This window comes from Acomys russatus, chromosome 6, assembly GCF_903995435.1.
Source record: "Acomys russatus chromosome 6, mAcoRus1.1, whole genome shotgun sequence".
Lineage (NCBI taxonomy): Eukaryota > Metazoa > Chordata > Mammalia > Rodentia > Muridae > Acomys > Acomys russatus.
This window is the reverse complement of record NC_067142.1, coordinates 38,088,436-38,115,459: the sequence shown is the minus strand read 5'-3', so window position 1 is coordinate 38,115,459 and position 27,024 is coordinate 38,088,436. Positions and strand designations below refer to the sequence as shown.

At 43.0% G+C, this 27,024-nt stretch overlaps 1 protein-coding gene across 1 annotated transcript; it reads left to right on the top strand.

Annotated features, from left to right (window-relative positions):
* Window positions 1–17,215: 17,215 nt before the first annotated feature.
* Window positions 17,216–22,143, top strand: C6H1orf53 (chromosome 6 C1orf53 homolog). The gene is made up of 3 exons (XM_051147514.1): window positions 17,216–17,452; window positions 20,592–20,693; window positions 22,037–22,143. The coding sequence occupies exons 1-3, from the start codon at window positions 17,216–17,218 to the stop codon at window positions 22,106–22,108; spliced, it is 411 nt and encodes a 136-aa protein (XP_051003471.1). The 3' UTR covers window positions 22,109–22,143.
* Window positions 22,144–27,024: the final 4,881 nt, after the last annotated feature.

Below are 27,024 nucleotides of genomic sequence, written 5' to 3'. Positions count from 1 at the left end.
GGAACATAGGTGTAATCTCAGTACTCGGGAGGCAGAAGGATTGCATCAAGTTCAAGGCCCTCCTGTTCTACACAATTAATGAGTTCCAGGCCAACCAGGGTTAGATATAGAAAACCTGTCTGAAAACCAAACCAAACCAAACCAAACTATATCTCCTCCTTATAACCTGTTTCCTGAGTACTACTCATGATAGGTTGGATGGGTTTAGACATGTGGGATGTTGGGCATGAGAATAGCTCTGTGATGCAGCATTTTCTTAGCATGTATGAAGTTCTATGTTGAATCTGAACATACACCCACATCTAATATGTGTAGAAAGATAGAAAAGAGGAAGACTTGTTGAGTGGGAAGAGTAGCAGACCACACTGAAGTTCCAGGAAAGGTTCATCCAGGTCCCTAAAAATTAAATTCCAAAAGAAAACGTGCTTTCATGTTTCTTTGTCATCAGTCACCTGGGAGAGTCTTGTTCTCCACATGGACCAAGAACACCATTCACTGGGCTTATCAATCCAATTTGTGCCTTTCATAGAGATGTGATTAGCATGTTTTATGTTTCTCAAAGCAAGCAATCAGGAGAGTTCTTATACCAAATATGTATACAATAAATAGAAGCTATAAGAACTTCACTTTTTTTTTGATAATTTGATTTTTAAGTGGCAAGTGGGAATAACTTGCCCACTTTCAAGCATAGTTACTGAGAGCCTTTGGAGACCCAGTCATAACACCAAATAAGGGAGCACTTGAAACTTTTTTTAAATAGAAAAATAATATTGTTACAGATCTGTAAGTGAGTAAGATAATTCTTACTTTCCCCCTTTTCCTTAGGAAAATAAAATAGAGGTTAGAAAAATGCTGTGTAACTTGTATAACTAAACAGGGGAGTTAATGACTATCTTGTCTTCAATAACATAGGCATTAGTGAGTTACTCATGCTGCAGTGGATAGTTTGAAACCCATGCCCATGAAAAAAGAAACAAGAAGGCAGGAAAACGGAGTAGGGACTTTGGGAAATGGGACAGAGGCGGTTCAGAAATGGTAAAGGGATGAGTGTAACTAGAATGTGGTGTGTGTGTTTGTATGTGTGTGTGTGTGTGTGTGCGTGTGCGTGTGCGTGTGCGTGTGTGTGTGTGTGTGTGTGTGTGTGTGTGTGTGTGTGAAATTGTCAAAGAATAAACTAATAAGACTAATAAGACAAAGTACATAAAGAACCCTGACTGACTGGTAACATCATTTACATATGCAAGCAGAAATGACTTTAGTTGAAAGTTAGAAGAAGCAATAGATGTGGTTCCTCACGTCCAAACACTGATCAAAGCATTTGTTGTGGCTGGAAAGATGGTTCAGTCAGGGAAGTACTTGCAAGAATAAGAACCTGTCTTCCAACCTCAAAAAGCAGGAGGGAGAGCCAGGCCTTGTGCCATGTGCTCCTAAGCCCAGCATGGAGGAAGCAGAGATGGGAAGATCCCTGGAACTCCCTGGCCATCGAGCTTAGCCTAATCAGTGACTTTGAGGTCAGAATTAAAATTAAAGGTGAAAAGCCCCAGAGGAACATGTAAGGTTGACTTCTGATCTCCACACACATGGATATGTACCCACATATATGCACACAAAAATATTTTCAAGATGCATTTATGATGAACACTTACTGAAACGTTTTCATGTCTTTCCCAAAACAATGCAGTGTAGTAGTGACTCACACGTTACGCACATTGTATGATTTAGAGATGACAAAATAGAATGCTAAGTGTAGGCAGATTCTGCACAGCTCTCTGTATGATGAACTTGAACATCGTGGATGTTTTCATGACAGATGATTCTAAGAACCGCTCTCTATCAGATTGCCCATCCAGTCACTTTTGGAGGTTAGCTGCTGTTTTGCTATCTGTAGTTATTTGTTGTTTGTTTGTGGTCCATGAGGCTTGGATTCCTTGTGTGCTTTATTTGTGGAATATGGATTTATCTTCAGCCATGCTGTTATTGTATTAATTTTATGTGATTAAAAAGTAAAGTTTATACATTCTGTGGAAAGAACTTACTTATTTTCACATCTCTCCTGCAACCTAAGAAGGATTCCACCAGCCTATTATCCTAATTTGGTTGTTCATGGAAATACATGATTTTTAACCTAAAGCTTATTTGTAAGCACGGCCCTCTTTGTCCATGTTCAGGACAATGCAAACACAGATAGGCAAATTTCTGCCCTTCCTACTCCTGAGAAGGAGATTTACTTTATAATTTGCCCTCTTGCCAAGGATTGGGCCATGACAAGGTTAAGGTAAGTGGCCAAGCTCTGATTAAGGGTAGAGCTCTCTGAATGACTTGGCTTCACAAAAGATGTTAATCGAAACTATTCACCTGGGAAGAGGCATGCCCTATGTCCTGGCTTCATTCAGTCCAAAAAACCTAACTATCATGGTCATCAAGATAGTCAGGTTACTCCTGGACAGCCAGAGACAAACACAGACTCTGATATTTGGTTCAGTTTTTAGGTGTAGGTGCCCAGATTTCTCCTGCTTTTGGCAGGTTCATCTGTGTTTGTGTGTGTGTGTGTTTTTTTTTTTTAAATACAGTGTTATTTAGCTAGGGAGACGTTTGGTAAGTGGGTGCTTTAAAGGATATTCACAGGACTATATCCAAATGGAAAGTCCTTGTTAACTCATAGAGAAATAAGAAACGCTTCACCAGTGGGCTCCAGATAGAGCTGCCTCTCATGGTCACTGGTCATGAGTTTGCATAAATCTATCAACAGCCAGAAACATGGAGTTTCCAAAATTGACTTAAGACTTGGCTGTATCTACCTCAGGGACACGTGGAGGAGGGATGGACAATGAAATACAATTGGGGAGCAGGGAGGGGAATCACTGTTTGGGAAACAGAACAGCCTGTCTGCAGCATGGATAATTTAGAGGAGATTGGGGAGGCTAGTCTGACTGCAACCGAGTACTTGATCTAGAGAGGAACAGGACAAAAGATTGGAAAGGTTTTGCAGGGGTCAAAGTGTGGGAGCATTGTGAATGCCTAGCTAATGAGTTCATATTTTACCGTACATGGAAAGTAGCAACACTGAGGATTTTTGAAACAGAAAATGATGAAAATGGTTTGTGAATTAAATTGAGTGGTGCCTTGTACATAAACTCTTGGTACTTGGGAGGCCAGAACATAAGGATTGCCATGAATCCCAGACCGCACTGGGATACATAGTGACAACTAATTTAAAAAGAATATTAAAAACTTAAAACATTAAAAAAATATATAGTATATATGTGTATATCTAATAGGTGAGTCATGCCATGTAACTACTGTTAATTTGATAACAGTGTTAAATACGAACTAAAGAAAGAAGAGATGAGAAGCAGTAATTTTTATTTAGGAAGCATTTGTCATAATACAGACATGAAAAGATAACAGACTGAGCAGTGTTGTATAGCAACAAAATTTTAAGAGGGGGAAATATTATAAAGAAGGAAGTGGAATTTGATAGTTAGATTGGATGTATGACAAATTATTTTGTAAAGCATAAAGCAAGAAGGAGGGACTGTCATTTTTCTCAGTGATGTAGTCACTAATAAATTGCCTACATATGAGAAAATAACCTCCAATTCATGCTCATAAAGTAACTTTGTTTAAACCTAGTAGGTCAAACTTAGAACTTTAAAAGACATCACTAGACCATCCAGTTTCTAAATTAATTAATTAATGAGTTAATTAAAAATTTAAAAGACATCAAAGTAGGAGGGCGATTGTTAGCAAGAAAAAGAGTTTCATTGGGAGAGAAAATTGGTGGATGAGAGACAGTATTGGGGACAAAATGCTGAATTCAATGTATATATCTATGAAGTCTATCAAAGAATTAAACACACACACACAGAGACACATAGACACAGACACACACAAACAGAGCAGAAGATGAAAAGGCCTTCATTATCAAGAATTAGCAGAAATGAGGCCGACTAGTGTTGCACACCTTTAACCCCAGCCCTAGATAAGCACAGGCAGGCGAATCTCTGTGATGTCAAGGCCATCTGGGTCTATGTAGTGAGTTCCAAAGACATCTAGGGTTATGTTGGCAGGATTAACATTGTAACAATGGCTATGTTATCAAAAGCAACCTACGGATTTTTGTCACAGTCCTCATCAAGATTTTAATTGCATTACAGGACAAATAATCCTAAAATTTATATGGAAACACAAAAGGCCGCAGATACGTAAAGTAACCTAAGCAGAAGTGGTAATATTAGAGAAATCACAATACCTGGTCTCAAATTTCACTCTAGAGCCATAGCAGCAAAAGCAGCACACTACTTGCACAAACACAGACCTGTAGATCATTGGACTAGCATGTAGGACAGCCCCACACAGTTGCAGTGACAGAAGCCTCTTCAACAAATGGCGACGGGCAAACTGGATTATCTACCTGCTTAAAGATAAAACCAGATCCATAGCTTTCATCTTGAAAATCAGTTAAGTAAATCAAAGCTCATAAGGTGATATCTAAAAAATTGCAACTGCCAGAGAAACACAGGTGAAACACTTGAATGTGTAGGGATAAGAACTTTTTTTTTTTTGACAGTTACTATTTGTTTGAGTTTATTGAAAACCTATAGGCTAGTAGAATGAATCTAAGCAATGGCACGTAGACTGCTAGGTTCTTAGTTTGTCTGACAGAGTATAGGCATTTTGATTATTATTTTATTTTATACATTACAATTTATCCACATAGACCTCGATTGTAATCCCCTTGCTCCTGTCTTCCTGTTCCCACCTCCCTCCCTCTTCTGCTCTATTCCCCTCCCCTAGAACTCTCACAGGTGGAGTCCTCTCCACCATCTTAACACAGCCTATCAGGTACCATCTGGATAGCCTGCATCCCCTTCCTTGTGTTCCCACAAGGCCTCTCTGCCAAAAGGCAATGATCAAATCTTGGGTACCAGAGTTCCTGTCAGAAGCAGTCCCCACTCTGCCCCCTTCCCCATGTGGGGAATGAGCTGTCCATCCATCAGCTACATCTGAACCAAGGGTCTAGGTCCCCCGCCTCCTGCTCTCATCCTTCCATTCCCCCAACTCTTTCATACAACTCCCAGCCCTTCTCCCAGAGTCTGACAGTGAGTCCTAGTTTCTGTCCTGATCCCCCAATGGGTAGAGTCTTTCAGAAGACATCTATGTTGGACTAAAATCTACTTATAAATGAGTGTATACCATGTGTGCCTTTCTGGGTCTGGGTTACCTCACTCAGGATGATCTTTTCTAGTTCCATCCGTTACCTGCAAATTTCAGGCTTGCCTTGTTTTTAATAGCTGAATAACATTCCATTGTGTCAGAGAATTCTCAACAGAGGGTTTTCATGATCTCCTTCTCATAAGTTGAGAATGTAGGTACATAGGTTACAAGTCAATTCTAGGTCTTCAAGACTTCAATGTTGCCTTTTCCACATGTCATGCTGCGACCGCTGAAGAATTTATTTACTCTTGGGCTTATGGCTTCATCACTGCATTTGTTTGTTTGTTTGTTTTTTGAGACAGAGTCTCACTTTGCAGCCTTGACTGGCCAGTGCTTCACTATGTAGACCAGGCTAGAGACGTTTGCCGGCCTCTGCCTCAGAGTGAAGGGAATTAAGGGCATGCGCCACCACATACAACTTATTCACTGTCCTTAAGTACAGAATAAAATTGTAGGCAGAGTGTACATACCCTCACTATCAACTATGGAATTTAGATCTGGTAGATGACATTACACGACTACATTAAAATAGTCCACAGTTTCAGAACTCATGGGGTAGATACAGCGCATACTTTATAATGGCCCATCAGTCATAAAGCTCTGGGTTTTCTTTTGTTATTGGTCCCATAAAGTAATGGAAACAATTTAGTTCATAAGGATGCTGCCCAAAGTGTACCATAATGAAATATCATTGGAGCTGGGGATGATGGTACAGGGCTTGCCTGGATACATAAAGCTCTGGGTCTGACCTCTAGTACTGCATTAAATCTAATATGGTGATACTTGCCTGTAATCCTAGCTTGGGAGGTGGAGACAAGTGTTCAAGGTCATTTCTAACTATATTGAGAGTTCAAGGTCACTACAAGAGGGAGACTTTGTCTCAAAATAAATAAAGAGAGGCTGGAGAGATAACTCGGTGGTTAAGAGCACCCACTGCTCTTGCAGAGAATCTGAGTTCAGTTCTCAGCACCCTGATGGCCATTCACAACTGTCTGTAACTCCAGGTCCAGGGAGTCTGATGCCCTCTTCAAGCACACACATGGCACACATACATATGTACAGTAAAACACCACTCATACACATGACATTAAAATATATAAATCTTTTAAAGTAAATAAGTGAGTGAAATATGATCAGACAGTGTAACTAATGTGGACTTCATCTTGAATAAATTATACAAAATATGACCATACTGTCTACAGCCATACCACCTGAACACACCGGATCTCGTCAGCCCTGGGAAGCTAAGCAGGCTCAGGCCTGGGATGTACTTAGATGGGAGACAAGGATGCCTAAATTATAACCTAACTGCAGAACTGGACTCACACTGCACAGCTTTGGAAGCTGCGTCAGCTTTACACCTGTGGAAAACCTAAAGGGGTTGCACGTGCTGTGCTGTTCACTGAGGCGTATCATGCCTACCCACCACTGGGAAGATATTAGCATGTATCATACTCAGTAGGCCAGTCGTATATGTCAATGTCATGGATATTTGACCTGAAACTCAATGTGCCTTTCATTCCAGTCATGGAACAGTGGCCATGCTCTCCCCCTCAGGCAGCAGCGAGAGTGCAGGGAAAGCTCTCTGATTTGTATGCTGCGTTTACGGACTTAGCCCAAGACGCCTCTTACAAAATGTGTTGTTATGCGGGAAAGCCTGTAAGACTGTACTATCCACACACTTTAAAAGCACTAATCAAATCCATGTCTTTTAATAAAACGATTGTTTTATATTTATATATATATATATATATATATATATTTTTTTTTTTTTTTTTAATTTAGCAATGCTCTTTTGGGAGATTCCACTTTTCCTACTGAATAGACCCAGTGGTGGGTTTCATTTCGAATGCTTGCATACCGAAAGGGCTAGAAGTAATTAGTGTGGATAGGCCATGTGACAGTGACTGTGTGCATGGGGTTTATAATTGGAATGATTGTCCAGGGTTAACAGGGCTTCTTCGCGTCACTGTCAACACGTACTTACTTCATCTGGAATGCAGCAACACACTGCACTCTCCATTAATTCAATGACTGTTTCAAGGAAACTTACTAAAGAGATTGCCAAATAAAATCACAGCTACTTCATTATTTTAGTATACTATGTCTCAGAGCAATAGCCCAAGAAAAGCTGATGTGTTGGGCAAGCCCAAAGCTGACTTCTTAACTGTAACATATCAGGAGAAAACACAGCCACACCACGCCTTGATGATATGATTTGCCACTGGACGTCACTGTTATTTACTCTTCCGTTCACTAGGCCAGGTTGTTCTTCAATCTATCCCACTCTTTTTCAGCATTTCTTATATGTGTGTGTGCCACTACAGATTAAAAACAAACAAGCAAATAAATAAGTTAAGACCATCTTTACCATTAAAGGCCCAACAGTTAAAGGGGCAGGAAAAGAAAAATCTCATAAACAAAACAATATAAGAAGAGAGTGCAAATGTAGCTGTGCTTTAGCTATTAGGGGAGCACTGAGGGAGCATGCTGCAGAAAAGGCTGGAAACCATCAACAAAGTGAGCTCTCAGAGAAGCTACCAGAGCAGGCACAGACTGGGTCCTGAGGAAATACAAGTGTAAAGATGTCATGCAAACAAAATTGGCAGCGCCTGGTGATGATCCGGATGGGAGCGTGTGTAAAGAGTTCAGGATCTTGTCCCTGGGTGGCGGCGGCGCACGCTTTTAATCCCAGCACTCCGGAGGCAGAGGCAGGTGGATCGCTGTGAGTTCGAGGCCAGCCTGGACTACAAAGTGAGTCCAGGACAGCCAAGACTACACAGAGAAACCCTGTCTCGAAAAACAAAAACAAAACAAAACAAACAAAAAGAGTTCAGCATCTCTAGTCATAGGTACCACATGAGTGTACTGAATTGACCAGTCAAGTCGTTTGAGAGACTTGAAGCAGGCAATGGGGTCAGATGCTAGACTGCTCTTAGTTACGACAATCAAGTGAGAGGAGGAGACAGGGAGGCGAAATGGTTAGATTCCTTTGTGTTATGTGGCCCATCTACACTTGTCCCAGGATAACAAGAAGCCAACAGAAGGATGAGAGTCAAGCACAGCAGTGCTCCAGTCATGGGATATGCTGGTGGAGTAGCGGCCACTGGGAAGTCAGTAGAGCTTGCAAATAGAAAGAGTTGAAATTCCCTGAAGGATTTTCTAAGACCAGTTCTGTGAAACAGTGTGTACTACTCAATGTCTGCTTACATGAGAAAAAAGAAAAAAAAGATAAAAGGTCCCCCACAGGCAACCGCAGGGACATGTAGCATTTGCTCTCACTCATAGGAACTGACAGTGAAGACGCATCTGCATGTAGGATGACGTGTCATAACGCACCGTCCAGCTTTTTGAAAAACGCCGAGCATATGAATCAGCATCCAAAATAAATGAAAATAAGAGGCAGTATGTGGACAAGAAGTGTGTTGTTGGCTCTGTGGCCCCAGCACTAACTGTCCACTCACAGTTCAATAAATTCACAATTAAAAAAAAAATCTCTTGAGGAGGCAGCAATTTAGGGCCTCACAGCAGATCCACATTAAGGTATGCATGTGCACGGTCACTAAAAATAACCTGCCTATTTATTAAGATTTCGGATTTAGTCTATCATTTTACTCTGGTTTTAAAATAACATTTATTTACAAGTAATATGTATTTGTACAAACATGTAATATCATATATAGACACAACTCCAGGTGGCATTTCTGACAAGGGTGTAGGAGAAAGACAAACAATGATGTATTTATGCAGTTACAAGTTTTCTAATCATTTCTGTGTTTCATAGTATTATATGCACAAAAGCATGCAGAGATGAAAAGATGGAAAAGACATGTTCTCTATTCTTTGTAGTATTTTGAGGATACAATGCAAAAAACTAAAAGGGCATGTATAATTGTGAGGTGTCAAGGAAGGACAACCAGGGTGAACCAAAGAAACAATTTATTATTATTATTATTATTATTATTATTATTATTATTGTTGTTGTTGTTGTTGTTGTTGTTGTTACTTGGTTTTTCTTTTTTCCATTTTATTAATTTATTCATATTACATCTCGATTGTTAGCCCTTCCCCTGTTTCCTCCCATTCTTCTCTCCCTCCCACTTCCCCCCTTCTCCCCTTCCCTATGTCTGTGATTGAGGGAGACCTCCTCCCCCTATATATGCTCTTAGAATATCGAGTCTCTTCTTGGTAACTAGCTATCCTTCCCCTGAGTGCCGCCAGGTCTCCCCATCCAGGGGACGTGGTCAGAAAAGGGCACCAGAGTTCATGTGAGAGTCAGATCTCACTCTCCACTCAACGGTGGAGAATATCATGGTCGTCGGCTAGGTCTTGGTAGGGGTTCGAAGCTTACTGCCTATATTCTCCTTGGCTGGTGCCTTAGTTTGAGGAGGACCCCAGGACCCAGATCTGCCTGTCATAAAGTTCTTCTTGTAGGTTTCCAGGACCCTGTGGGTCCTACTATTTCCTTATTCTTCCATGTTACTCTCACCTAAAGTCTCAATAGGATGTTCTCTCCTCTGACCCACTTTCTTGGTAAGTAAAGTTTTTCATGATACATATCCCTTGGACTAGTGTTTTGATATAAGTGAGTATATACCATTTGTCTCTTTTTGCTTCTGGGTGAACTCACTCATTATAATAATTTCTAGATCAATCCATTTGTCCACAAATTTCAGGAATTCCTTGTTTTTAATAGCTTAGTAGTATTTCATAGTGTAAATGTACCACAGTTTCTTAGTCCATTCTTCTACTGAGGGACATGTAGGCTGTTTCCATGTTCTGGCTATTATGTATAAAGCAGCTATGAACATGGTTGAGCATATGTCCCTGTTGTGTGATAGGGCATTTTCTGGGTATATTCCAAGGAGTGGGATAGCTGGGTCTTGAGGAAGCCCTATTCCCATTTTTCTGAGAAAGCACCAGATAGCTTTCCAAAGTGGTTGTACTAGTTTGCATTCCCACCAGCAATGAAGGAGTGTTCCTCTTTCTCCACATCCTCGCCAGCATGTGGTGTCATTTGAGTTTTTGATCTTAGCCATTCTGAAAGGTGTAAGATGGAATCTCAGTGTCGTTTTGATTTGCATTTCTCTGATGACTAACGAGGACGAGCATTTCTTTAAGTGTTTCTCGGCCAGTTGATATTCCTCAGCTGAGAATTCTCTGTTAAGTTCCAAGCCCCATTTCGCAATTGGGTTATTTGGTTTGGTGGTGTTTAATTTCTTGAGTTCTTTATATATTTTGGATATTAAACCTTTGTCAGATGAAGGGTTGGTGAAGATCTTTTCCCAGTCTGTAGGCTGTCGCTTAGTTCTACTGACAGTGTCTCCTGCCTTACAGAAACTTCTCAGCCTCATGAGGTCCCATTTATTAACTGTTGACATTAAGGCCTGGGCTGTTGGTGTACTGTTCAGGAAGTTGTTTCCTGTGCCTATGTGTCCCAGGCTCTTCCCCACTTTTTCCTCTAACTGAATTAATGTCTCTGGTTTTAAGTTGAGGTCTTTAATCCACTTGGACTTGAGTTTTGTGCATGGTGACAAATAAGAGTCTAATTGCATTTTTCTACATGTAGACATCCAGTTAGACCAGCACCATTTGTTGAAGATGCTATCATTTTTCCATTGAGTAGATTTGGCTTCTTTGTCAAAAATCAAGTGAGCAAATGTGTGTGGATTCATCTCTGGGTCTTCAATTCGATTCCATTGATCCACCAGCCTATTGCTTTGCCAGTACCATGCTGTTTTTATTACTGTTGCTCTGTAGTACAGCTTGAAATCAGGTATGGAGATTCCTTTGGAGGATCTTTTATTGTATAGGATTGTTTTTGCTATTCTGGGTTTTTTATTTCTCCATATGAATTTGAGAATTGATCGTAGTTACTTGGTTTTTCAAGACAGGGTTTCTCTGTGTAACAGCTCTGGCTGTCCTAGAACTTGATCTGTAGTCCAGGCTGGCCTGATATGTTATTTTGCATATAAACTTTATTCGTAGTAAACTACATACTTTTTACATGAAAATTTAAACACTAAAATCTCTGGGTGGACAGATTAATTTATTTTGCTTTCAGAAACCACACTATAGTAGTTATTTGTTAATTGTGCCCTCAACATTAATAAAGTCCATTTTGAGACAGGGATGGGTGGGTTGTTCACAGACAAGTGCAGATTAACCCTGCTTGAATTAAGTGTCACCTGCTTTTATAAGACTGAATCAAGAATGAACATGTTGCTGATTGTAAGAAATAAAATCCAGTGGTCCATTTTCAGAGGTGCCTCAAGCCAAAAAAAGTTAGACTCTTACTGAAGTCTGATGGTCTCACTACATCTTACCCACCCAAACTCTGCTAAACTTTCCACCCTCGAAAAGTAAAAGTGTAGAATACAAAAGTACTAATAGCCTAGCTTGCCTACAAGGTCACATATCTGATAACCCTAAAAACCAGAAGGTGTGAAACGTAGAGATGAAGCCCAAGTGGAGTGTTTTCCTGAGGAAAAAGTCAAAGTTAAGTGAAAGGAGGGAGGGCAGGACATAGATGACCAGCAAGACTGTCCCATCTGAGTGGGCCAGAGAGGTGAGGAAGGAAAGGGCTTTGCTTTTGTTGTGGTTTAAAGCTGTCCCTGTCCTCTGCACTCCTGCCCTTCTGGGCTGATGCCAGACTTTGAAAAGTTGTAAACTGCCTCACTCTCTATACTTGGAGGCCCAGTGATCTTTTTATGAAGCAAGGATTATATATATATATATATATATATATATATATATATATATATATATATATATATATATGTATATATATACATATATATAATATATAACATATAATGTTTCCCAACTCCTCTCTACCTCCCTGTCTACACAACTTTATGCTCCCTTTTCTCTCTCAAAACAAAAGCACAAGAAACAAAACCCCCACACACAAAAACAAAAATCCAAACAGACAGGTTAAAGTCTAATGAGATCTTTTTTGAGAAAAATCCGAAACAAAAGAAAAAGTCCACAAAAATACCATTGAGTCCATTTTGTACTGATCAACTACTCCTGGACATGAAGTATACCCTGGAGTATGGTTGATATACCCAGTGACTCTACAAAGCAAAAGAAAAACCAGGTTTTCCCTTTGACAACAAGTATCAGTTGCAGATAGCTTCTTGGTTAGGGGATGGGATCCCATGTCTCCTTTCCCGTCTCAGTTCCGGATTCCATCTGGCCTGAACCTGTGTCAGCCTTGTGCATGCTGACATAGTCTCTGTGAGTTCACATGTGCATCAGTCTGTTGTGTCTGAAAGACACTGCTTCCTTGGAGCAATCCTTTTTATCTGGCTTATACAATCCTTCTGCCTCCACTTCTGCATATTCTTGAGTCATTTTGGGTTTTTTGTTTGTTTGTTTATGTTTATGTTTTTGTTTTTTGAGGCAGGGTTTCTCTATTCCATCCTGGAATTCACTCTGTAGACCAGGCTGTCCTCAAACTCAGAGATCTGTTTGCTTTACCTCCTGAGTGATGAGATTAAAAGGCATGTGCCACCACTGCCTTGCAATCCTCGAGTCGTGATGGAAGAGGTTTGATAAAGACATCCCTTTTAGGGTTGGGTGTTGCAAAGTCTCTCACTCTCTTCACGGTGTCCAGTTGTGGGCCTCTGTGTAAATTTCTAACCACTGCAAGAAGAAGCTCCCCTGTGTGGGTTAAGCAAAGCACTGATCTACAGGGATAGCAGTACTTTATTAGTAGGCATTTTATTATTATGCTCCTTTAGGAAAATAATAGTACAATGTTCCTCCCTACCCCTAATGTTATGATCTATGTAGTTTCAGGGCTTGGACCACTTTAGCGGCGTCAGGGATGGGTTCCATCTCATGGAGTTTGCCTTAAATTCAATCAGAGAGTGGTTGGTTTCTCCCATAACTTCTCTGCTACTCTTGTACCAGTACATCTTGCAGGCAGGTTGCTGTTGTATGTTGCAGGGCTTGTACCTTAGACACACTGATGCTTATCGTTCTCCTATGGTAGTGTGCAGAGTACTCTTCAGTACTATGAACACCAGTTAGTGGGGGTGAAGCTGAGTTTCATCTTCAGCAAAGGGACCTTACCATCAGGAGAGTGACCAATAGCCCTATAAGTAGCCTGTAATGTTTGGAGGGTTTCATAGCACCCCCTTTGACAACTGTCCAACAAGATGCAATCCATGCGTGCGTGGCACTGGAGTTTTTATTTGGTAGCATAAGATGTCTAGTTGGGTTATTGCTCTCCCTGCTACTTGGTGATTCTATTTAGATTCCTGTCATATAAAATAGGGACAGGGATGAGAGAGGAGGATACAAGAGGGGACATGGGAAGGAATAACTAATAAGGAAAACCATTTGAAAGACATTATGGAAACCCAAAGCAAGGATATTTATTTCTCACACTGCTGTGACTGCTACGAGGCAGGAAGCTTCTCCCAAGCTTCATTGCAAGATCTGTTTTTCTTTAAAAGACAAGAATGAGAATCTGTGACACCCACAATGTGTTTTCAACCAGACTGTAGAAAGTGAATTAGCACTGAGGTAGAAAATGGAGAAAGCCAAGCTTTGGTCAGTTCATCAAATGCTAAATCCAGTTATCTTTCAAGATAGAATAAAAGTAGTGCTTTTCTTCTAATCAGACTAAGTTTTATGGTGTATGTATGCATGTATGTACATACATACATATGCATGTATGTATATGCATGTGGATATGTATATATGTGTGTGTATAGCTTTATGTATATGAGTGTGTGTAACCTTGCAACCCAAAGTCCTAACATCCCTATTTTAAAATTAACATAAATGAATTCTAGGGGAATGCATTTCCCTGAAACCTACCTTTAAACATGATGAACATGTTTAAGCCACCATAAACATCCAAATTTTGAGGAAGAGTTATGAAATCTATCTGAAGTGGAAGTTTCTAGTTTCTTCAAAGACTCAGTTGTGTCACGTGGTGTTTTTCTAGACGATGTCTTGGGAGAGGGCCTATGATGTGTGGCTGGGAGCAGTCACATGAGACGGCACGTGATGGTAAGAAGGAATATAAATGTAACTACGGACTGCGGGACAATGCTTTTTGCATTGCTACACTGCTACCCTGTGAACCTCTTCCCTGGCCTTCACTGGTCTTTGCTGGGCTTCCCTGGGCTTCACTTCACAGAGAGAAATGTTCCAGAGAACTTCTGGTGCTACTCTGGTTGACTCTGGCTGCTTCCGCTGGCTCACGCTGATTCAGTGGACTGATGCATGGTGCCACTGCTATGGATTCCTACTACTGTTTGGTATTGGCTATTGGACTGGACTGCTGGTACCCTGATAATGCAGAGCAGAATTAGCCCAAGGAACTACATCTAAACAGGTCCACAAATCCTTTTTCTCTATTAATGTTCTTTCTCTCTTTCCTCTGGTTGGTGGGTTAGAAGTGAGATTGAAGTGCTTAAGAACCCTAAATAAAGTAGGGTTTGAAAAGTCTAAGCCTGCATCTACCTATTATTGTGCTACTTGAAAATCCAACTTTAATAGCTTTCTAATAAAATAAAGATTTCACCTACTTTTCTAGAACCATTACAAAACACAATGGCCAAGGCATCTTATGAATGAACACATTTGATATGGTGGCTCGCAATTTCAGAAAGTTATATTCTATAGTCATTATGGTGCAGAGCACAGCAGGAGGCAGGCAGGCAGGCAGATCCTGGAGGAGTAGCTTGGAGTTCACATCTGATTCATAAGCTTGAGGAGCAGAGAGAAAGAGGAAGCGAAATAGGAAAGAAGTGGACTTCTTAAACCTCAAAGCTCACCTCTAGTGGCACACCTCCTCCCACAAGACTACACCTCCTAGTCTTTCCCAAATAGTTCCACCACCTGGGGACCAAGTATTCAAACCTATGCGTCCATAGCGATCCTTCTCCTTGTCTGAGGTTGGACTTGATGTTCTCACTCTCATAAAGTTTTGGCTGCTGTGGATGGTGAGACTCTAAAAAGAAAAGGACACACACAGGAATGTGCTGAAAGTCAGTCCCAGCAGGGGCCTTTCAAAACAGGAGACACAAGGACAGGTAATTTGATATGAGACAGGAGATCAAATAAAACTTGTAGACCGGTATTTACTCAGTATCTAAATGATGCCATAATTAAGCTGCCCAAAGACTTAGGAATTGTTAGTAGTGAGAAATTTTCAACTTTGATTATATTTTAAAGCTGCATCTGTAAGAATGCCAGCAGTATAGCAGGTGACCACTACAAAGAGCAGCCGCAGCTTGTGTGCCTTTCTTTTTCTTAGACTGGATATTATTATGGCTGGGACTCAGTTTGTAGGCCAGGCTGGCCACAACAGTTATGTCTGGAACTCTCAGTATGTAGCCCAGGCTAGCCACATACTCATGATCTTCATGCCTGAACAGTAGGATTACAGGTATGTGCCACCATACCTGCATCAAGGTGACTGCTAAAACTGGGAAGGAAGGAGACAATGAAGAAAGCTCCTGTGTGTTCAGTAACCTGGAAAGCCATTTTTTAAAATCTAATTATTACTGTTCTGAATCTTAAATAATTTTGGGTTCATGAGTTGTAAACATACAGAGGGCCTATATATTCCCTCCATCCAGTTTCCTCCAATGCTTACATCCTTCATGAACTGTGATATGAAAACCAGAAACGTGATATTAGAATACTGTACGTATACTTCTCTGCTGTCTTCACAGATGTACATTTGTGTAAACTTCGCGGTCAATAGGAGGAGCCATTATGTTTCTACAAAGATCTCCTGTTGCTCAGCCATTTTTCAGTCACTTCTCTCTTCTGAATGAGAATGATCATGTAACGGTTTCTCCTCACAGACTTGATGGCTCTTTGCAGCTTCTATGTCAACCTGGTCTTTTCCATTTCCGTAAAATGTGTTATCCACCATTTGAGCTGTTGGCATCTTGAGCCTCAGTTTTAGATCTCGGTGCAATACATCTGAGCTGATAAATTTAATTTTGAGCTGTTGGTTAGTGACGAAGCGGGAACCTGACTTACACTTAGCTTCTCATGTTTAACGATACTCTTTTTGGTTGCATTTACTTTGGTCCCACACTTCCAGTTCCCTTAGGGTCTCGCAGAGCACAGGACACTGCAAATCTCAAATTTATTACTCCAATATAAAGGAATTTTTGAACACAGGACTCCAATTTATTAATTCATTGAGATTTACAATATGGCAATAGAGTTGTTTCAATCTGTGATTAAGAAGACCAAATTGTGATTTCAGGGTTGCATGGTAAATGTACATACTGTAAAAAGAAACTGAACAACTTAAGACACTATTAGACACCTTTCTTCTGTCCAACTAACCCAGTTTTGTTGTCAAGGACCCACTCCTGCCATTTATTCTTTATACTGAAGAGCACTAACAAAACCACTCAACAACACCCCTTCTCTTGAAATTCAGGCTGTTGGGTCCAGGCCTGAGGGTGGTGTTAATTTAATGAACACATGAAATGCATATGCTAATTGCCTCTAATTAACTTCGTAGTTTTGATGTCACTGTTTCAGACAGGATTTTAGATTTGATTTTGTGGAAACTTATGTGAGGCTTTTCCTTGATTTTCATTCGAGAGTGTGACAATGAACTCAGTCACCAAGCTTGTGCTTCCAGCTTTATTCCTCTCACGTGTAAGCAGCAAACAAGCAACCTTTTCTAAATACAGACTGAACGTGCTTTCTTTCTTTTTTTTTTTTAAATAAGTGTGATGATGCTGAATATGATCTAGCCTGACGCGAAATTAAAACACTCGCCCTCTACTTTAGAAGAAAAACATCAGAGAATTTAAGAACCGAGAAGGCATCTTCTTCCAGTCTTCAGGTGCTTTTTTTTCCCCCCCGCAGAGTGGGCAGGTAGAGGAAGCTGGAGACCCAGACCTCCTTCCCTGACCAGTGCTCCGCCTCCCCTCTCCGCCCCGCCCCCTAGGCCTGGCCCCGCCCCTCCCCCAGCTCCGCCTCCCACCGCGGCGACGCCATGGCTGCCCGCGGGGTCCTGGCGCTGGCAAGAGTAAGGCTTGGGAGGCCACCGCCTTGGGCCGAAAGCTTCCGACCGCAGCTCAGCTCGACCCTCCGCTTGGCTTCCAAGGGAACACGCTGCAGCTCCGCGTCTGGCTCCCGGGGAACGCCCGAAGGGGAGCCGAGGCTTCCGGCGAGCCAAGAGTTAACCGCGGCTGAGAGGCGCATCGCCGAGCTGCACTGGGCCGCCTGCGCGGTGAGGCCCGCTCCAGCTTGCCCCGCGGCCTCTGCGCCTGCGCGTATCCGGCCCCCGGACCTACAGGCGGTCCCCCGGCTGGGGTGCGAACCTCTGGCCTAGGGCGGGTAGGCCTTTGTAAGTCCGCTGGGAGGGTCGTGCGAGAAATCACACCGCACTTTTGGGTTCCCTCAGATTAGGACTTCGGTTTCTGATCTGTGTCCCAGCCAAGAGCTTGTCTCCGGGGTTTGTGTGTGTGTGTGTGTGTGCGCGCGCCCTCCAGTGTGAGTTTATTGGGTCGGGAAATGGGGTGTTAAGGAACGGTGGGAGAACTGAGCATTACAGGAAAAGTATGTTGTACAGACATGTTGCCTGTGCAATGATAACTTGAGCAGTCTGCCATCCAGTGACTTTAATAATGAAAACATAAGACAGACGCTTTCCTCTCATCCTTTGCCTCCAGTCCAAGTGAGCAGAGGAAATTGCAGTCAGGCAAGTTTGCATTTTTTTTTTTTCCCCTAGGCATTAACCTTTTCTTCTGGTTTATGGATTTGACAGTTGCTTGTCACCACCAATATCTAACCTTATCTCACTTCAGTTTCCTGACATCTTAGCCCACAAGAGTTTGAAGATAGCATTGCTTATATGTTAAGTTCTATAATGATATAAAAAGCGATTTGTAATAAACCTGTATATTAAGCTCTGTGTTTAGCTAGTACTTGATAAGACTGCTGAGTAGTTTTTGGTTTGGCTTGAGCCACAGAGGTGAAGAGGAAAACCTTGAACATTTCCTAAGGTTGCCGCTCTCTCCCCTGAAAGTAGAAAGTCCTGAGAATCCACTACCTGACCCTTTCCTGTACAGAAAGTCAATAAAGATTCGCCAAGAGATTATTGGCAGCACTGGACCATTATTGCTTTTGCTCTTATTTCATATACAGCACATGCCGTTTGTTTCCACCAAGTCACCATACAGATATGGTGCATAAAAGCTTGAAGCCTCATAAATTTTAGAGCAAACAACAGTGGCATGCAATGACTGGTCCCGTCACCATGGGGGAAAAGGGGACTTACTTCCACTGGGAACTCACAACGTTGTCATCAATGTGGGTTTCACAGGCTAGATGACTGTTCAGGAGACCACAAGCAAACCCCCAAAAGTCCTCTTACCTTTTTCCTGCTGCTGCTGCTGCACTTGTGCATCAGTGGACATCTTGGTCTCCAGTCAAACTGTCAGTACACTTGCCTCATCTTTATTGCCGTCAACATCTGAGGCTCATTTAAAGAGGACACACTTGAGTGTGTATAGGCAGTCTGCAGGCTCTGAGCTGCACCATCCACATGGAGAACTGGCGAGCACATGCGCGGGAGCAACCTGTTAGGCTTCCAGGTTGCCAGACAGCTGTCACCAGAAAACACACAGAAGCTGAGAAAGGTGAAGACTACTAAAGACTTGGCAGTGTTTTGTTTATTTGCCCTCCAAATCTTCAAACCTGACTTTTGTGGGGAGGGGAGAAGAGGGGGAAAAAAAAAAAGAAGTGAGATCTTGACAGTGGGTCATTCTAACAATTTGGGAGGCGCCTGAGACCAGCATGGGACTTGCTGGATTCTTACTGCCCTGACCTATCAGTGTATGAATGCCTTAGAGTGGACTGAGACTTGAATCAAAATGAGTTCTCCTAACGGTCAGCCCTAATGAGTGATGTCACTAAAAACAACACTGAGCAGCTGGAGTTGTTTGTGTCTAATTTTTAAAACGTATGCCAGCGGGGTGTGGTGGAGACAGAGTCAGGTGGATCTCTGTGAGTTCGAGGCCAGCCTGGTCTACAAAGTGAGTCCAGGACACAGAAAAACCCTGTTTCAAAAAAAATTAAAAATGTATGCCATAGCTGGTAGTACTGGTGCATGCCTTTCATTCCAACAGAAAGGAGGCAAAAGCAGGCAGGTTATGTGATCTTGTGACCAGCCTAGACTACATAGTGACTTTCAGGCCAGGCAAGGTCATACAGTGAGACCCTGTTTCATTTAAAAAAAAAGGGGGGCGGGGAATGTATTCCAGAAGACCTTCTGCCTTCATGCATGTTTTAATCAAAGTCTATATGCAAGAGTGATACACTTTGTTTTTAATGGTGAAAGTGTTATATAAATACCCCATGGTAGTTCCCCAATAAAGTCTGGAGGCTGAGCAACAGCACTAAAGTGATACAAGTCCATGGGAGAAATGACATCACACAAAGTGCTTTGGAGGCTTGCTTTCTTTCTTTTAGGTTTTCAAGACAAGAGTTTCTCTGTGTAACAGCCCTGGCTATCCTGGAACTCTCTTTGTAGACCAGGCTGGCCTTGAACTCACAGAAATCCACCTACCTCTGCCTCCCAACTGCTGGGACTACAGGCATGCACCACCACTCCCAGCTTAAGGCTTTATTTATAAAATCACAATTGTATATAGGCTGAAAATGCTTCCCTGGCATTTGAAGGGGGTATAATGGAAGCTGCTTTTGATCAAGCTTGTTAAACAAGTGAGTGTTAATGTGGCAAAACAATACGTTTTCAGTTAAGGCTAGAACTAGCAACACTGCTGAGGGAGGGGACAGGAGAACAGTGTGGAGTTCGCAGTGGTGCAACACATCATGAAGGTATAGAAAGTGTTCAATAGTTTCAATAGAAAGGCAATGCTTTTCTGTGAGGGCTGTTTGGCTTTGATTAGCACCTTTTCTGTGCGTTTAAATCATTGTCCGCATATTGTAAGTACTGAAATTGTAACTGCGACTTCTGAGTGCAGTTCATTTCCAGTCTCTTAAGCTCTTAAACTCATCTAAATCATCTGTTATGAAGCTTGGTACCTAGAGGCGGAGTGAAAAAAATCTCAGAGCAGTGCCTACATAGTGATTGGGTACAGAGGAGTTCTTGTTTTTCCATCAACTTCTCATTTTACTCAAACTGTATGTTTCCCTCTTTAATCACATACAGCTAGATGGTATATAATGTTGAAATGCTTTCGCTCCATAATTGCAAATGCCACTTCAATTACTGGGAAAGAAATTTAATGTTGTTCTTTTATTTATTTATTTATATTTTTTACAGTACTTTTGTACTACAAATATTACTAGGGAGATATGACGAACATTAACGAAGATTAATGCATTGTTTCATTATTCTTCAGGCTGGCCAGCTAAGCTATGTGGATCCAGCTACTGGCTATGTGGTTTTCACAAAGCTGGCCCACTTGCAGAGAGGTGCCTGCTGTGGTTCTGCCTGCAGACACGTGAGTAACAATTCTCGAATTACCCCAGCAGTTTGCTGAGCTTCTGTAACTTCATAAATACCTATTATTTGAACAACAAGTCAAATAAAAAAGCTAAGTAAGACCTAGAGTGTGCTTTTCACAAGCTGTTTTAGCAAAGGACAATGAAGCTGTTAGTACCAACACAGGACCTTTAAAGTTAATGGAATTTTGTAACATTTCACTGCAAGCATCAGCTCCTCCAAATGCTAAGACTTGAAATTCAGGGGAGCTCTTTACTGCCAGGGAAAGCTTTCATGAGGTCTGAAAGAAGCTGTATTCACTAGGTAAGCACAGAGGGCAGGAAAACAAACAAACAAAAATGTTGCAGACCAGACCCTAGAAATACTGCTACATTAAGAAACAAATTTGCCAGCGTTGAGAGGTAGACCTCCTTCAAATGATAGGACTTCTTCCTCCACATCTGTTCTAGTCCCAGCTTCACAATCCCCTTTCCCTAGGCATGCAGATCTCCAGTACTGGGGCTCCAGTACTTTCCTCTAGTCATATTCTCCCCCACCCCCTATCTCTCTCCATCTTTCTGTGTCTGTCTGTCTGTCTGTCTGTCTCTCTCTCTCTCTCTCCCCTACCCGCCCCCTCTTCTCCACATTTCTTCCTCTGCTTTTTTCTAGTCTGTGTTTAAAGTAACTGTGAGACTAGATTACTCCAAAGTTAGTGCTGTAGGTGTGAGTATGCTTACATCAAGAGATATAGGACTGTGTTTAATGATCAAAGCGAACGACCTATTTATTCCTCCCTCTATTCCGAGTAAAGAACAAATCAGATTTTCTTTCTATGGGACGACATGCACACCTCTGAGGTACATTGTTATTGGGTTGAGATTCTAAGCAGATGACACCTGCTTACAGAACACTTTGTATGTTTTTCCTGCAAGAAGATGCCATTTCCTTTCCCTAGCCTACTTCTAGGGACTGTTCTAATTAAAGACTAGGCACCAGATGTACTTAGGAGCTGTAGACAGTGTTTTAAAAGTCAGTCTTCACTTTTATGGATGCTCCTACCTATGCCATGAACTGTTTCTAATGAAATGCATGAGAGCTTTGTGTAATTGTAGCAGCCACAGGTTTTGTAAGAATGGGGGCTTGATAGTAAAATTTTTGAGGTTAGAAGGATAGACCTAGGAAATGGCTCCTGGATCCTAATTAGGGCCACTCACCCAAGCGTCCCATTGTGCTCTTTAGCCCCAGGGATCATTCAAGTGACCTAAATATTGCCAACAGCCCCATCTTTCCACCACGAGAAAGGTGCTTTCCCACAACGAGTGTTAAATAATTTCGTAATAGTTTATTGTCTTTCTTTTTCAGTGTCCATATGGCCAAGTCAATGTGAAAGATCCATCAAAGCAGAAGCAGTTCAACTCCTATTTTTACGTTTGATGGTGCCTTCCCACCTGTGCTGTCACACTGAACTTGTGTTTTGGAGATCAAGCCCTGATCTGGAATTCTTATCTGTTATGAATATTTGAGCAGTGATTTAATATTAAGTATACATATTCAAGAGAACATCCATAAAATGCACATTATCTTCCTTCCTCTTTGCTGCATGACCACACGCATATGTTGAAGAAGGAAATAATGGCTTTCCTATTACAGGAAAGTAGCTGCCAGGTCGCAGGAGCAGATTCAGGTTTTCCTTAGCTTTGCTTCTGCCATTTCTTTCTTTCTTTCTTCCTTTCTTTCTTTCCTTCTTTCTTCTTTTTTTAAAAATTTATTAATTTATTATGTATCCAGTGTTCTGTTTGCATGTACACCAGAAGAGGGCACCATATCTCATTATAGATGGTTGTAAGCAACCATGTGGTTGCTGGGAATTGAACTCAGGACCTCTGGAAGAGCAGACAGTGCTCTTAACCACTGAGCCATCTCTCCAGCCCTCTCATTGCTTTCTTATCAGTGCAAGGAAAGCTGCTGGCAAACACCAAGCGCATTCTTTATTTTATTTATATCTTCAACTTAAGGAGCTGGATACAGTACCAGGTAGGGCAGCATATGCATCCGGGAAATGCCATCCTGCAGCAAGAGGTTCTCCCATCATCTGTCTGTTCTTTCAGTGTAAACTTTGTATCATTCTGGCACGGGTCTCAGAGCATTACACATGCCTCCCTTAGACCATTTCTCCTCATCCCCCCCCCCTTTCCAGTTTTCCTTCTTTTCTTTTGACACCACCCAGGCAAATCTGCCTTTAAACTCATCATTCTTGCTCTGTGTTCATTTTATCCACTGTAGTGTTTCCCTGTAAGAGCCCAGCCTCCAGAGATACTAGATCTCCCAGGAATTGTTCTTTTCACACCTTCTCTGCCTGTCCTGCAAGACAGCAGCCACCAGGAGGCCCGTTGTCTGCCAGTGAAAGAGAGTTTGCCAGTAACTGCTGCCCAGAGCTGACCCTCAGGCTTGGACCACTCAGAGATGTTCAGATCTTAGGCAAAAAAAAAAAAAAAAAGGTTTCAGTGCTACTATTCATTCTAAAATAAAGTTCTTAGCTGTAAAATATGTGAAAAGAAACCTAGTAGTTCGTGTTGTCTTTAATTACTACTTTGTTGTTTTTCATGCTGGCTATTAAATTGCATCCAAAACCTGTTGGCCATGTTGATGGCTCAGTTCTTCAGGTCATCTAACTCTGGTACTCCAAGAAGCCCCTCTGGGATGCATGTAAGGTGCCTGCAGATTCCTTGGATTAAAACGTTACCATATTGGTCCTGGTATGGTCATTCATAACTGCAAGTTATTCTTAGGAAGGGAGAGATTGTGACTGTGAATGCAGTTAATCTTTTCAGAAAATCTACCTTTCTTTTCTGTTTTCTTTTTGTTGTTGTTTGCTTGTGCTAAAACTGAAGATTAACCAGATGGTTTTCTAGGGAGAGGATGGATGCTGTTTTCTTCTGTAGCCCTATGAAAGAGGAAGAAATACAGTCTAAAGAGATTCTCCTGAAGAATCTAGAGAAGGGGAGATTATTTTGAAAAAGAATCCTACTCGAGGGAATGTTTAGAAACAGACTCTTTTATGGATGGAAGGGACCCCCCCCCCCAGGGTTGCTCTTCCTTTCCATAGTACATATTCCTTCAAAGCCAAACCAAACCAACCAACCAACCAACAAACAACGCCACCCACCAACCCACCCAACCAAAAACATCAAATAGAAAGCCTAGCCATCATTGAAGTTGGCAATTCTTGGGATCTCAACTTGAAGCTCAGTAGCTGCTGGGTCAGGGAGGAAGGAAGAGTAGGCATTTATTCTTGCCTGTGCCTGATACCATGAGTAGAGGTAAGCTGTGGTTCTGGAGAGATCCACCTTGGCTGCACCAAGGGTCTTGGTTTCAGCAAAGTACCCTCACTCCAAAGGCATTTGTGAAGTCTTTTGCTCAATACAGTCCTAACATCAAAAATTGGGAGGGCTTGGATTCTTCTGAACAAACGGTATAATGATATAACGGTGGCAGCAGGGCAGGTGCTCCCACAGTAAACACAATATTGCCACATAAATGGACTTTGTTGCAAGAGGGTCTAAGCTATATTGTTTTCACACATTGTAAAGTAAAAACTGGGGTCTCGTATTAGGTGCATAGATACAAACACATGGAGATGTTCAAAAGTTGTAATGTCCTCATATAAATCAACTCTGCTGTAGCTCCACGCTCAAGGTTTCTGGAGACTCCTTCTGCCCCAGGGCACAATAAATCAAGAGAGACTGATTTTGGGATTGTTTCTAACACAAAATGACCCGGCGGAAACTAAGGTTACTAGCACAGGGGTGCAGATTGATTTCTGAGGCTGCATTCTTCTTTCAGGTGGGAGAAGACCCTCCCTAGCTGTGTAATGCACACTTCTCTCTCTTCAGGGGCTGCACTGTCCCCCCTGATTAAGGAGGTCGTGAAAAGGGAGAATTGTATCTTTTCAAGTAAAATTCGAAGTTCCAAATACAGTGTTTACAACAGATGAGATCCTGAAGTTTTCACTGGCTCCACCAAGGGTCTTTCTTTCAGCAAAGTGTCCCTCTCCAAAGGTGGTTTTTTCCCCCCAAAGTCCTTTGCTCAACAAAGTCCTAACATCAAAAATTGGCAGGGCTTTGATTCACCTCCAGACAAGATTAGGGAAGGATGCCCTCTACCTACCCGATGAATGACAGTTGCTACATGGGTTCCCCAGCTGTTAGAAGCCTCAGGGCTCCAGGTCAGCCCAAAAGGAACCTTGCCCCCTCCTCACTGCCCTTCACTCCTCGTCTGTTTCAGCCACTTCATCTTCTCTACCTTCCACTGATGGCTGAAGCTTGTGAGCTGGCATCTGTCACTGGTGGAGAGTTAAAAGCTCCGTGTTACTTTTTCACTCTCCTACAATAGTTAAAATGTACTTCGGATTCCAAAATGATTCTGTCCTTTCAAAGGGGGGAAGCTCTCCCCTCCCTCTCTGGTGTGTGTGTGTGTGTGTGTGTGTGTGTGTGTGTGTGTGTGTGTGTGTGTGTGTGTGAGCGCGCGCGCCCATATATCCTTATCAAATACCTGAAACCGTTACCCAAAGAAGTTAAAAGATGCCGCATAGAACTCCAGAACAGCTAAGAGTTCCTAGTTAAAGGTAAGCATAAAAGCTGAATGCCAGAGTCTCGTCCTCCTCCAGGAGGGTACAATAGAAAAAATTAGCTAAATAGATCGGGTGAGCCTGGCAAATGCGGGTTGGCTAAAGGGACTAGTTCACTAAGGCTAGTAGAACCCGAGGCGTAGTCCCCAGGGAGACGTTCTGCAGTGTGGGGTGCGCAGAGTGAGCACGCGTGGGAGGGGGGCTGGGATTTGCCATTCCTGGGCTGTCCCTTAAAGCCCCCAAACTGTGGAGAGCTTGTGGAACTGGCTGGTTTCCACACCCGCATAATTCCCTGCCGGTGGCTTCGAGGCACACAAATGCCTTCAGCCCTTCCAGACTTTGGCCCGTGCCAAGTCAAGGGGCCTCTAAGAACGCACGGGCTTTGGGGAGCAGACGGGTGGGGGAGGGAGGCGCCGGCGCTGACCGGCGTTCCGGAGCTGCCAATCTCTCCGCTCACACCTCTGTCCCTACTGGCGCGGGAGCCCAGCCTAATCCCCCGCCTCCCCACCCCCGACTGCAAGGGGCGCACTGGGTGGGGAGTGGGGAGTAAATAATTGGCCATAGGTCTGGCTTCTGATTCTTCTGCACTTCCCAGTCACTCGAGGGAACCCGGGTCTACGCAGTCCTAGCAGAGCCTGAGACCAGGTAACAGGGTCCTCGCCGGTCCCGGGTCCCAAAGCATCCCTGCAATAGCTGTCTACTCCGGGCTGAGCGCAGGTTTCCTTCTAGAAGGTTAATCTCAGCCTTTGCTCTTTAGTAGGGACCCAAAAGAGACAGGTGTCTTGGGCCCCATCTTGGATCAGTCACAAAGGCAGTGCAGAACGCTCCAACTTGCAGGGTTTCCAGTGCCCGGCTTCGGAGCATCGATGCTGAGCGAAGGATAGGGAGGAAGGCGGGGATGGTGTAAGCAATCAATAGCTTAGCCCAGTTTCCCCAAGAGCTACCACTCATTCACTGTCTATGCAGCAGGCACCAGCTAGCGGCAGCATTTTTTAGGTACCATCTTCAGGCAGGCAATGGCAGGCTAGGGGTCCGGAAGCCCAGGGCGCGCATTGCGAGGGCTCCAGCTCCCATCTCCCCACCCCTCCACCCTCGCTGCGCCCAAGCCTCGGGATGCTTCTGGCTTTATGAGGTTCCCTTGCCTCCAAGTCTTCCATTAACACCTCCTCGGATTATTGAGAGGCTTGCAGGGCTGAGCGTGGCCTCAGAACTGGTGTCGGGGGCACTGGCCAGAGGCTGAGCCCTCTGCTACCCCCACCCCCGCCTTTTCCGATTTGAGAAAGCATAAACAGAAAATAAAAGACAGGTGGAGGAGGCTGAAGGTCAGAGGTGAGAGATTCAGGTCAATACTTGGGATAGAGGGGAAGAGAGGAAGAGAGAAGGAAGGGGGAGGGAAGAAAGGAGGGAGGGAAGAAAGGAGGGAGGGGAAGAAGAAAGGGGAGAGGGAAGGAAGGGGAGGGAGGAGAGGAGAGGAAAGGAGAGAGAGAGAGAGAGAGCGCACTCCAGTTCATTCGCTGGCTTATTTATTTGATTAATAGATACGTGGGGACTGGCCGGCCAGCACCTCTGACCGCCACCTCTAGCCACCACATCTCCAAGAATCAAATTCTTGAGAGGATCATCTGACACCGGGACATTAAGGTAACATCCTGTTTGGTCCCTCGTAGTGGGGAGTGCTTTCCTATCCCGGGGTCGGGGTGGGGGCGCGTCGAGCCCGGGGAGT